General features: G+C 42.7%; 1 protein-coding gene and 1 long non-coding RNA gene across 4 annotated transcripts in view; one reads left to right on the top strand and one right to left on the bottom strand.

Moving 5' to 3' along the window:
- Nucleotides 1–929: 929 nt before the first annotated feature.
- On the bottom strand, nt 930–13,051 carry LOC116556618. Of its 2 annotated transcripts, XR_004271088.1 has the most exons (4): nt 12,252–12,412; nt 8,618–8,699; nt 4,725–4,898; nt 930–1,990 (listed from the first exon to the last, which is right to left on the bottom strand). It is a non-coding gene; the product is annotated as an uncharacterized LOC116556618 (long non-coding RNA). The 2 variants fall into 2 exon arrangements; XR_004271089.1 differs by lacking the exons at nt 8,618–8,699; nt 12,252–12,412 and adding an exon at nt 12,678–13,051 and having other exon boundaries at nt 930–1,968.
- The window catches only part of PUDP (pseudouridine 5'-phosphatase), a 95,898-nt gene continuing 95,328 nt past the window's right edge, over nt 12,551–13,120 (top strand). Inside the window, exon 1 of one of the 2 annotated variants that reach the window (XM_032285852.1) lies at nt 12,551–12,708. In XM_032285852.1, coding sequence (XP_032141743.1) covers nt 12,633–12,708 — 76 coding nt within the window. In that variant the 5' untranslated portion in view covers nt 12,551–12,632. The remainder of the gene's footprint in view (nt 12,709–13,120) is intronic. The other variant, XM_032285853.1, reaches the window with a different exon arrangement.

The raw sequence follows: 13,120 nt of genomic DNA, 5'->3' as shown, positions 1-13,120 counted from the left end.
TCATTATAAATGAATATGGGGCAATTTCTCAGTTGGCAAATACTAATGTTACTATAGACACCAATTCACAGGGTATTCAGTAAAGCATTATCATGTGTTCCCTGAGACAAAGAATACCTGCAGTAAATGACATTAAATGGAGCAAACTTTCTGTAACATAATTTCAACACATTTAGTGACATTATTTTAAGTGAAAATTATTTTTAACATTCCTCCAACTCAATCTGCTTGGGTTGGCACAGAAGACAAAACTGATTTGTACATGAAATATGTTGATACTCTGATAAGAAATAAAGTAAGCAAGAACTGGACATCTTAATTCATTATAATTGTTTATAAGATAACAGTTTACTTGAAAGAGATCAAAGGAATTTCTTAGTACCTCTCTTTGGGGGAAAAATCATCCACTTGGTTGGTTTAAAATTACTAGATTACGTACAGAATGCATTGCAAAAATTAAATTGATTTTGGATGTCCATTTTCTTCAATTAATAAAAATTTTGAGAAAACAGTAGCTGATCTCTGAACTATATACTCGTTCCTCAGTTAAACTAGTTCTTTTATAGAGATGATCTTACATAGACAAGCACACTGTAAAAAATGCAGTAATAAACACCACATCTTAAAACCAATGTAGCCTGTTAAGAAACATTTGACTCCAGATGGGTGCAGTGGCTCACATCTGAAATCACAACACTTTGGGAGGCGGAAGCAGTCAGATCACTTAAGGTCAGGAGTTTGAGACCAGCCTGGCCAATACAGTGAAACCCCATCTGTACTAAAAATACACACACAAAAAAATTAGCTAGGCATAGTGGTACGTGCCTGTAATCCCAACCGCTCAGGAGGCTGAAGCGGGAGAATTGCTTGAACCCAGGAGGTGGAGGTTGCAGTAAGCTGAGATCGCACCACTAGGGTGAGACTCCGTCGTAAAAAAAAGAAAAAAACAGAGAGAAACATTTGACTCCGTGCATGGTCCTGAGGACAAACTCAGAGATCTATGTGTATGACCCTCTAGAAAGTAGGTATATATGTTCTTTTTCTACTCTTTAGGATACATATTTAAGGTGAACATTATAGATATTGAATCTGTATATTTAAAATGGAAAAAAAGTGAAAAAACTGTTAATTCCCTCTGAAATTTGTCCTTTAGAAAAGCAGTAAGTTGAAAGCTTAAAACTATGCCAATCTTACAGGGAATGCAATGGATGGCAAAGACATCTCCTGTACAGACATTGTGTCTAACTCAGGAGCAGTGGGTCCAATATTTTCACACATGAAGTTAATTGATTTAATTCCTCTTTTGTGTAAACTATAGCACAAAATGCACCATTTCATATGCTCATTTCCTTTTAGGATTCGCTCCTCGAAACTCCAATATTCTTTATACCAAGCTTGTGTTTTCAAACTACCACTCTAATCCACAAAGACAAACTATTTGGCAATTACTTTCTTCTCCCTATAGACAGCCTTGTTTCAGGGCAAATGAGCAAATGAAAACATATTAGATAAATTGTTATAGGTGGTTTTACAGATATTTTCTTTAATGTAACACTACAGATAAAAAAAATGTACAAACTTTGATTCGTCCCACATAAGAGAATTTAAAACTCTGCCTCCCAGAGCAAACACTTGGCTCTTTTACATATTCAATTAACTTTTGCCAGGCTGCTCTTCAGGTATTTCAAGAGTGGAAGGAAACAGAAACCTTTGGACTTCCTTTGCAGCAGTGCAACTAAAGTAAATATTCCCTGTAGCCATTTTCTGTCAACATGTATCTCAATATCTTAGCGGCAGAGAAGCAAAAACAATAAGTATATTAAAAAATGTAACTCACCAGTTCTCACAAGCCTTTCAGAGAGGGTTCCTTACTGGGAGACTCAGACACTTTGTATGTCTCCTTCAAGGATCTCAAGCAGCTTTGCACACCATCACATTGGACAAGCATCCCAGCCGAACGCTCACCGTCTGTGAATAATTGTTTGACAGCCTGGGCAGTTATATTGGAGCATCATTAGCAATAAAGTCATCACTGAGTAATCTGCAAATCTATCATAAAAAAGTTGTTTAACTGCATGTATTTCTCCACCTGGCCTTCCTCTCCCCCAGTGCCCCACACATTTTCAACATCACTCAGAGGGAAGCTGGGCTTCCTTAACCAACTCATCACTTTGGAGGAGCTTTGGGTGCCAGCCCTGAATACTTAACTGCAATTCATATTCACCTATTGACTCTCTGACCTGGAAAACAATCAGGGGTTCACTGAGAGCATTTCCTGTATGCACTGAATTTTGCATTGCACAGTGCACAGCAAGGAAAGGGAGCATGTGTTGAGGAAGAAGAGGGAGGCTATACAATGGTGAGATGGGCCAGAAACACAGTGATGATTATTTTTTCCAATGAACAACAACATAGGACATGGGTTTAGGATGAGAAGAGCAAGGGTTTTGTTTTGAATGATCTGTCGAGAGCCTGATGTACCTAAGCCTTGCCAGCCTGTTTGTTAAGTGAGTTACACATACAACACAGTGCCAAGAGCCCCAAGGAATTCATTCTCTGTGTCAACACCACAGGGTTGGGCAATGAGCAGGGCTACCACTCAGCAGGGAGGTGTCCCATCAATGCTGATGAAACAACAGGCAGTCTTCTGACCACACATCTTGGGGGCAAATCATACCCCAGGGAAAATAAGGAAAGGAAGAAAGAAAAAAAAAAAAAAAAGCCAAATCTGAGTCTTTGCTTTCATTATTCTGCTTCTGTAAATAAAACATTGCTTATTTCTAATTATTTTGTGTGCCTCCTGCTCTCAGTAGGCACCCAAATAACACATAAAGTAGCGGTGTTAGCCCATTTTCTATTCTTAATAACAAGGATTTGAGCATGTTGAAATCTGAAAAGTATTTTAACATGAATAAACATGACTTGGATTTTACCAAAAGGCAATGTTTTGTCTCCCAGGGTCTCTATAAAACTTACTCATTGCTGAAATGTCTTATACCAGCTAGTGGTCAGAATTCTAGCACATTACATGATGTTTCTGGTCACTGAATACTTTCAAGCTCAAAATTAAATGCCGAGTGAAATACTAAATCTCTGCAGCTTTAATTCCAGGGTAAGACTTCCTTTCCTTTCCACCCTGCCCCCAGCTAAGGCATGCTTTTCGTGGTCCTGAAACAGAGGGCACATACAGGGAAGCTTCTGGCTTTCTCAGTTGTCCTCCTCCCTCATTCCCCCTGCTGTGATTACCGATCCCTCCACCTGAAGAATAGCAGAAAAAGAAAGCAAAAAGGAGCAGAAGGTTCTTCTCTCACTGGTGCTGTCATGAGAAGATTTCAGGCAAACCTGGAGGGCATTTTCTTAAGTTCCTCGAAGGCAGCCCAGCTGAATCTCCCCGATCTGCAACTCCTGAGATATGGGTGATGTTGTCTCTCCCTGCAATTGGTTTTCCAGTGGTGCCTCTCTGCTGGAGTCTCCTCCTCACCCCAGCAGATTTTGTGGGGTGAAAGTCCAAAGTTTTCCTCCTGTTGGTCCCCATCTGGTCATTAAGGTTATCTAATCATGCATATTTGTTTGAGGGACTCTGGAAGTGCAACCTAAATCAACTCCCCCTAGCCCTGAAGCTCACAAGTCTCTAGAGCAGATCAGGCAGGGATCAGGTGCCAACCCCTTAGGTCCTCCAAGAGATGCACAATCAAATACTAACCTCTCTGAGGAGTGTTGCTGAAGCCTCCACACTGGACTGAGGCCAAGAGAGATGCACGCCATGTCGTTGTTTTTATTTCATTTAGGAAACAAGAAAAAAAAAAAGCCTAACTCCACTGGGGAAGAGGCAGAGCTATAATGCCACAGAAACCTCTTCATATGCCCCTACTTTTCTTCTTGCTGTGAGGCCAGAGGTCCACAGCATTCCTGGCTGTCTACATGGAAAATTCCTACAGGATGCCATTTTTTCTTTTTTTGCATCTCATTTCATGATGCTGTCAAATGAGTATCCTGTTACAATAAATATTTCCCAGAATAATTTATCTTAATATGTAGATGGAGGACTTTGGAGTCAGACAGACATGGCATTCCGATCCCAGCATCCACTAGCTGTATGACCTCAAAAAAGTGCTTAAATCACTTGGGTCACTAGCTTTCTCACTAGTGAGGCAGGCAGAAGTATACATCTCAAGACCCTCTAATCAATAACCCTTTATTGATTAGATATAATGTCCTAGGGCATGGTGCCTGGCAAAAAGAAATAGATGATCCTTTTTGGCAATTTTCAGAAGACAGAAGTGAAAAGATTTTACTTTAGAGCTATGAAAACCACTGTTGTTTAAGATCATGAAAAACACAGACTTTGGTATATGAATCCCTGTAGATGCTTAATAAAATTGTTCAGGGTTGAACCTACCTGATGTTTGACATTCCTATAACTGTGCCAACCATCAAAGGCATTGATTGCACAGGAACCATCAAGCTAACACTGGGCATGTCTTCATACTTGGGCCACTACCCAGAAAGAACCCAGTAGAGAGACTGTTGGTGGGAAATCCTGGAGTCCCACAGAAGAAGGGCACATGCAATCAGAGATTAGCAAGCAAACACTCACTCTCAAAGACTTGACATACAGCAATTGCATGAGCAAAGATGGAGGCTTGATAATTAGGGCCCTGAATCAAGGAACAAGCATCTCAATGTAAATTGGGCAAGTGGGATGAGAGCAACACGGTACTCACAGAAGGGTTCTCCTCTTAGCCATGCAGAAGGAAGAGACCTGGAGCTCCAGAATCCAGTTGATACTCTTCCTATTGCGTCATCCACAGCCGCACAAGATAAACAGCAGTGAGCTCTTATACATTCAGGATGGACTCAACTATTCTCCTCCAAGCCATTTGCCAGCTTCATAAAGTCTAGAAATGTTAAAATACCAAACATGCTTTCAAATCTCTGGTTTGGAGACCCTCCTCTATTAAAGTAAAGTTAATGGCACAGTAAAGGGCAAAAACACATGGAAAACCCCAGAATTCCTCCTATGTGTGTTGCATGGAACATGGTTAGGAAGTATATCAAAGGAGGAACACAAAAAATTATGAATAGTTTCTGGGTAGGTATTTTTGCATCTTTGTGGTTTTTAATTATCATTCACTTCCCATTCTTCAGAAGCAGATTTAATCACAGCCTTCTCCTTGCTATACTGCATTTCCATGTTTCAAGTTACAGCTTTATTATTAAACCAAAACCCAAGTCCTAGTAAATTGCCTTTCTTTAACTGGCATCCTAGTTTACTCTAGAAGGAAGAAGACATGGAAATTGATTGCCTCTAAGATTCTTCCAGAGTGGTTTAAATGGCCCTAGGAAATTGACTTGAAATAGATGCTTCCCAAATGTTATTGGTTATACATTAATACAACAGCAGCCAATAAACATATTCAATTGAAATGTGCCCACAAAAGAACAAAATACGTTTGTTGTACGTTTGACTCATCTATTTCACTTAGCCTATTAAACAACTTTCAAACCTGTGCAATTATATATAAACATATATACATACATATATTATACATAAAGACCTTTCATCTGAAGTTTGTTAAAACCACACATACATCCAAAGAGAAGCAAGAGCCAACTAAAACTAAAATCTCACACATGTATGTATCTATATGTAATAAATTAAGTGCATTTAAATCATATATAAAATAAGTCCTCACTTAACAACATCGATAGATTCTCAGAATTTTTTTTTTTTTTTTGAGATAGGGTCTCACTATGACACCCAGGCTGGAGTGCAGTGGCACAATCAAAGCTCACTGCAGCCTCAACCTCCCAGGCTTAAGCAATCCTTCCACCTCAGTCCCCAAGTAGCTGGGACAACAGGTGCATGTCATCACACCCAGCTAATTTTTGTATTTTTTTTTTTTTGTAGAGATTGGGTTTCACCATGTTGCCCAGGCTGGTCTTGAACTCCTGAGCTCATGCAATCCACCTGCATTGGTGTCCCAAAATGCTGAGATTACAGGCATGAACTTCCTTACCTGGCCAATTCTCGGAAACTGCAAATTTAAGAAGAATGATATACAGCAGGTTGTTTCATTCAACATCATTTTGCTATAAAGTTGATGAAAAAAATTGGTTTTGTTATATGTGATTTGCTTAAAGTCACAGTTTCCAAAAATCTCCCAAGTATGTTAAGTGAGAACCTACTGTAATTATATTTCCTCTTAACTTTCTTAAAGTCATACACTTGCAATATTTTTAATATAATATTTAACATATAAATTTGTGTATATATACAAACTAAATATATTTAAGTTATATATAAAGGCATTTCCTCTTAAGTTTATAAAAATCACACCATTATTTATATAAAAATCACACCATAACATATATATGGTATACATATATATACACATATTCTGTTCCCTTGAAGATTCTTAAAATCTTAACTATTTGAGGTACTTAAGATTCTCATTCTCTGAATTTTACTCTGTAAATTTACTCTGCTTTTCCAATGTGTTCGGTGTCACACTGACTTGGGAAAATCCCACAGCCTTACTGAATGACAGCTTCAAGAAAGTTGGTGGTGAGGCAGAATGTAAGTCAGAATGGACTCTATGTCTAACAGCCGTCTGGTATTTCTAAAGTGTGTTTGAGGGAGATATTACTTTCTTTTTAAAGAGCATATGTGATGGTCCCTGCTGAGTAAGTTTGGGAATTGTTGTGTTTAAAACAAAACAAAAAATGGAAAGACCATCGTTGACCACAGAAATGGGAGAGTTTCAAGGCTGTGGACTGAGGAGGCAAAGACCCATTCAGCACACTTCCAGGCTTATGTGATCATTGATCATGGGGAAGCTGAAGGAAGAGGCTCTGTAACCAGCTTTCTGTTCCCTCCAGATGTTAGCATGCACCAAGCAGAACAGGATTTGGGTGCAAGTAAAATAAAGGCGAAAACTTTTGATTCTAGAAATGACTGGTTCGACCATGTTATCGCTGACACGCCACACTGACATCAGAACTGCAGAAAACAAATGTTTAATGTTTCTTGTTTATTTTTTGAAGCTTCCTTTTCCTTATTGTTTTCTTGCTGGTGGTTTCTAGAATACTTTGTTCCCCTTTATTTGCACATTCATTCTTGTATTTGATTTTGATATTATCTGTTCACATTGTGGTCGTGATTACTTACAACATAAGAAATTTTGAAAACACATAGAAAACATATTAATAGACAGTTTTTGCCTTTTGGATCTTTTTGAGGAAGGAAGACCAACAGAGGTTGAACTCTCCACCCTGATCCTTTTCAGGTATATGACTTGTGGCAAGGTATATGACTTGTGCAAAGGTATCTGACTTTCCTCAAGCTCCATTTCTTTATTTTTGTAAGAATAATTCCATTGTTTACTTTGCAAAGTTGTGGAATCAATGAAATAAGAGATCATTTATAAAGTTGTGAGTATGCCATAATTATTTGAGGGCTGGTGGCTATTATGATAGTTATGAAACAATGAGCCAATTTTAACCATGAACGAGTAATCACTCTTTCATCTCAGACTCTTAGCACGTGGCCTTTATAAACACTCTGGAGAAGTGACCAGAGCACTAAGCAACTTGCCTAAGATATGACAGGAAATAAGAACCTTGCAGGTGAGCACGTGGTTTATTCAGAAGCAACAACATCTCAAGTCGCACATTAGAGATGGCACTCGGCACTCTGCGTGGTGAGCTCCAGCTGTGATTCCACCCAAGTAGAGAAGCTTCAGTGGGCAGGGTTAGTGGGCAGCCCACCTTGTGAATGTGGTGCAAGACACAGCAAAGGCCCAAGATGCTGACATCACCAGTTGTATTCATTGTGGGCACACGGACCCCTCACAGGTCCTGGAGGGAAGGGGCTATGCCAGAGGAACTATCAGGAGAGAAACAGAAAAGGAAGAGAATGAGGGAGGGCAGGAAGGGGGAGGGAGTTTAGGAGGACAGGAAGGAAGATAGGAAAGGAGAGAAGAAGAAAAGGAAGGGAGGAAAGCAAGAGGGAGGGAATCGATGAGGAGGTCAGGAAGGAAGACAGGAAAAGAGAGAAGGAGGAAATGAAGGGAAGGAAGGAGAGAGGGAGGGAGTCAATGGGGAAGACAGGAAGGAAGACAGGGAAAGAGAGAAGGAGGAAAGGAAGGGAGGGAAAAAGAGAAGGAGAGTGGGGCAAGCAAGGAAGGAATTGTTTGGAGTCAGGAGCCCTAAATCCTAGAACAATACGATGATAAAGGGTGGGGTGTCATGAAGCCTGAGCCCCTCTCTCAGATGTCCAGTCATGTCTAGTCAGTGAGAATCCTGGCAGGAGAGAGGAAATTCGAATCCATGGTAGAGTCTGACCACATGCCTCACTTCCCCACATTTTTGGAGCACACATCCTCCCTTCATATGTGCTATTTTAGAATAGTGTATGTCTACTTAGGCAATAACATTATGGATATTATAAAACATGATTTTTAATCATTAGTGAAGGCTATAAAGCTGATGTTGGAATTTCTCTTTTCTTGTTATTAACTGGAAGCTACATTTTATTATTTTTATAGGCATGTCCTTAATCCCTCTATTTTTTTGAGAAAGATTTAAAAGTAAATAAGCTGTAAATACACTTTACCTTAATATGTACATTGCATTATGCTGAAATCAAATAAAATGGTTGAGAGCAATGATGTCTCCCTTCCTCCCCGCAAGGATACCTAGAGAAAAGACCAAGACACGAGAATATTCGCCAGCGTTCACACAAATATTAAATGTTAGTGTTGGGTGCATTGGCTCTTGCCTATACTTCCAGCACTTTGGAAGGCCAAGGCAGGTAGATCACTTGAGGTCAGGAGTTTGAGACTAGTCTGGCCAACATGGTAGGACCCACTAAAAAATACAAAAATTAGCCAGGCATCGTGGTGGATGCCTGTAGTCCCAGCTACTTGGGAGGCTGAGGTAGGAGGATCCCCTGAACCTGGGAGGGGAGTGTTGCAGTGAGCTGACATCACGCCACTGCACTCCAGTCTGGGTGCACCGTGAGACTCTGCCTCAAAAAATAAAAATAAAAACAAAATAAAATAAAATAAATGTTAGTAAAACTTAACACATTTGCTACTTCTTTACATTAAAATAATAATCCTAAAGCCCCCTCCCCACAATGAAGTAGCTGGTATACCCCAGGAGGGGTCAATGATCCAGACCATTACATGCCCTGGTTGAAAGGCAGATGCTATCAGTCTGGGGGTGGCAGCTGGGATTCTGCATTTCTAGCGAGCTCCCAGGAGATTCTGACACTGCCAGTTCATACCATGTCTGTTGTCCACCACTGCGGAGAATCAAACTGAACCTCTTGCTCAGAGGGTTTGTACTCTGATGGTGAAGGGGTTCAAAAACAATGACCCTCTTCACACAAAACTACCAGATACATCCTGGGGTACAAAGCCAGGAGTGGCGAATTCAGCCGTCTATGTCAGGCTCCCTTCCTGAGCTCATTGGGCTTGCAGGAAATCAGCAGTGGGAAGAGGTAAGAATATTCAGTGCTTCTAAAGCAAGAGACTTGCTAAGTCAGCATTGCTAAGCCAGCTATACTGGGGAAGGCAGGTAAGTCTGCAACGAGGAGCCCAAATTGAGGCCCTATCAGATGGAAGTCTGAGCTTTCTCAGCATCATCAAGAAAAGTAGACTGTGGACAGCCACTGAGAAAGATGGTCCCTTGTCCAACCTGTTACTCTCCATCTATGCTGGGCAAGATTTGTACCCCAGAAAAGTAAAGAGAAGAATGGGGCAAAGGGGGCTCACAGAAAACAGATATAGCAGAGTGGAAACCAAATACAACAGATAACAAAAGCACAGAGACACAGGAACCAGGACAACAAACTAAGGAAGCTGAGATAAGCTACTACTCCATACAGGATGGTATATATACACACACACAATAAATGGCATGTTTAAGTTTATATGTTGTGTGAAAGGTCAGCTGTTTATTTGTTCCATCAGTTGTTAATGTGCTTTTGACGCCATCATACTGTAGTTTACGGGATCATTTCTATTGTATCTTAAAATTGTCAGGAAAAGTAAGGTATTGTCCTATTGGGAAAACACAACTGTACAAAGGTAAACTGTAATTCATGGAAGGAAATGCATTCTCATCAGCATAGAAGCTGTCCATCTTTGGATGTTGGAGAATTATGTAAACCTAAAAGCTAACTTGTTATATGTATGCAAATCACATCAATAGAACAAAATTTCATTCTTTTCCAATCTAACGTGTGACAGAGAAGCCTTCACACATTGTTTTTTTTTTTTTTTTTTTTTTTTTTAAGAAGAGTCTTCCATCTTATTCACTGAAGTGATGTCACTGAAAAGTGTAGGAAAAAAGACTCACTAAAAAAAAGATGTGAACCATGTTTTCACATCTGTGGAGAGCTGAAGTACATAAGGTTTCTCTCAATCTGTCTCTTCCACAATTGCTGTGAGGCCTTGCCATTTCATCAAAATGGCACTGGGGCCTTTTTTCTTTTGAAAAATACTCTTAACTTAATGACTAAACAGAGATGTGAGGTGGTTATGATACCAAAAAAGAAAAAAAAAACAACAATAACACTGACATGTGTGCATCCATTTGTTTCCAGAGAAAGGAAAGAATCTGGGAGGGAGAATTGTAAGGACTCCAGGTGGGAAATACTGTCATATTGACTGCAGGTACCCCAGCAATGTGAGTGGAATGCATCTACTATGGCATTGTGTTCCCCAAAAAGATATGTTGGAGTCCTCATCCCCACTACCTCAGACTGTGACCTTATTTGGAAACAGGATCTTGTCAGTGGAGAGCAAATTAAAATGTAGTCATTAGGGTGGTCGTTAGTCCAATAAGACTGATGTTCTTATAGCAGGAAAAAAGTTGGACAGAGACACACACAGGAAAGACGATAGGACAAGATACTGGGAAAGGAAAGCCAGGTTCAAGCTGAGGAGAGAGGCCTGGAATAGGTCCTTTCCTCACAGCCCTCAGAAAATTAAGCCTGCTGACATCTTGATCTAGGACTTCTGGCCTCCAGATCTGTGAGACAATACACGTCTGCTGTTTAGGTCACTTAGTCTGTGGTGCACTATTATGGCAGCTGTAGCAAACTAATACAGAAATCACAAATGACTGCGTTTGAGTAGAAAGTCCCTTCCTAATTTTCTCATGAATTGCCTTCTCTGAAATCTAGTATCCTCAAAGGGAAAGCATGATTGCATTAAATGGGGGAAACTCTCTTATAGTACCAGCTCTAAGAATGCATAATTTTATTGACTATGTACTATGCACTAGTACTAAGGGCTTGCTTGACCTGCCTCACCTCCTTTACCATCTCCATTTTACCCAGGAGGAAACAGACACAGAGGCACTTTGTCTATCATAGATGATAAGTGTTCTTGCTGAATCCAGGCATTCCCCCGTCCACCATGTACTCAGTAAACTAGAAATACACCCACATGTTTTACACCTGGTTTTGTGCGTGTTTTTTCCTTTTTTGTGGCAAACGGGATCACACTATATTGCTCAGGTAGGTCTTAAACTCCTGGGCTCAATCTATCCCCCCAAACCCCACCTCTGCCTCCCTAAATACTGGGATTACAGGTGTAAGCCACAGCACCTGGCACACCCTCACGTTTTTAGTCTTAACTCTATTATTTCAGCTTCTCGAAAGGTCCAAGTCTTGTCCTTAAAAGTGAATACACCACATAAGAGAACACGAAATGGACAAAAAAGTATATTTCTGACTATGGCAAAAGGGGGTGGAGGGGAGGAAGAAAACTGTTTAGATGGCATTTGAAAAGTTAAAAAAGGAAGAAACTCAGAGCAGCCCAAAAGACAGATGATACCTAAGAAGGCTTAATGAGAAAGACATGTTGACTTATTAGTATTATTTCAGCATCCTCCTTGCACAGTTTGGCTTTGCTCTGAGACAATGCACCAGTCTGGGATACTGAGGGATGCAGGCACGGAGGTTGTGCATCCTCTCCGCAGACACTACGCATGCACGACTGCCAGTTCAAGTCGCGGTCCAAAACCGCAGGGAGGCGGGGGCAGGCGAAACCGAGAAACCCACCCACGGTCCAGGGGCTGGCGTTCCAGGCTCGAGCGAACCCACCCAGGGACCTCCGTGACCAAGGCCATTTGCCTGCAACCTGATGGCTCGCAGTGATGCCACCCTGAACATTTTCAACCCCCTCTCCCCACTCGACAGCCCCCTTGCACGGTCCCTCCTTCCTCATACACACCCCTGATCCAAACTCAAGCAGTGAATTTGCCCCCAGACGAGGGCCTCGGCTCTGCGCGGCCGTTGGCTGAGTAGCTTGGCCTGATTCCGGGTGTGACGTGAGGAGGAATTGATGCGGGTTAACGTATCGCGCCCGCCCGCGCCGAATTCCCAGTCTGCAACTGCCGCAGCGGCGAAAGCCCGAGACGCGCGTGCGCGGAGCGGCACTAGGCAGCCCGGGACGCGCGGGTTCGGAGGCGGGCTTGGGGCCGTGGGAAGCGCGTGCGCAGATTGGCCCCGGAAGCCCGAGGAGGCCCTGACTGCGCGTGCGCAGGGCGGGCGACTGCGCGCGCACTTTTCCCTCGCCCGCCCCCCCCCCCACCCAGAACCAGAAGGCGGTACCATGGCGGCTCCCCCGCCCGCACCCCCGCCACAGCCAGTCACCCACCTCATCTTTGACATGGACGGACTTCTTTTGGGTGGGTAATGTGCAGCCACCGCCTCCCGCGAGGGCGGTCCTGGGTGGGCGTGGGAACGGTCTGCGCGGGATACGTCACGGCCGGGGGCCCGCGGCGGGGCTGTGTTTGAGCAGGGACCCTGGGGCTCCCGCGCGCTGTATCCCGCACAGGACTCGAAGTCGGGCGGCGGCCAGCAGCGCCCGCGGGCCCATGTCCGGACTGGAGGGCGCGCGTGGCTGCGGCGTCTACGCGACCTCAGCACCCGCTTCCGGTCGGCGGGCCGCTCGTGGGGCCGGACCACGTGGGCGCGGTCCCTGGGGACCACCAAGCGGGTGCGCGGCCCAGCGTCTTCTCTGCAGAGCTGGGCGCAGCGGGACCTCCGCTCCCTTTTCGGTTACCCACAATTGTGTCCTTGAGCGGTGCCCAGCCTCAG

Source organism: Sapajus apella, unplaced genomic scaffold (assembly GCF_009761245.1).
Source record: "Sapajus apella isolate SASKATOON/1434 unplaced genomic scaffold, GSC_monkey_1.0 scaffold17, whole genome shotgun sequence".
Classification (NCBI taxonomy): Eukaryota; Metazoa; Chordata; class Mammalia; order Primates; family Cebidae; genus Sapajus; species Sapajus apella.
This window is presented reverse-complemented; position numbering and strand designations above follow the sequence as displayed.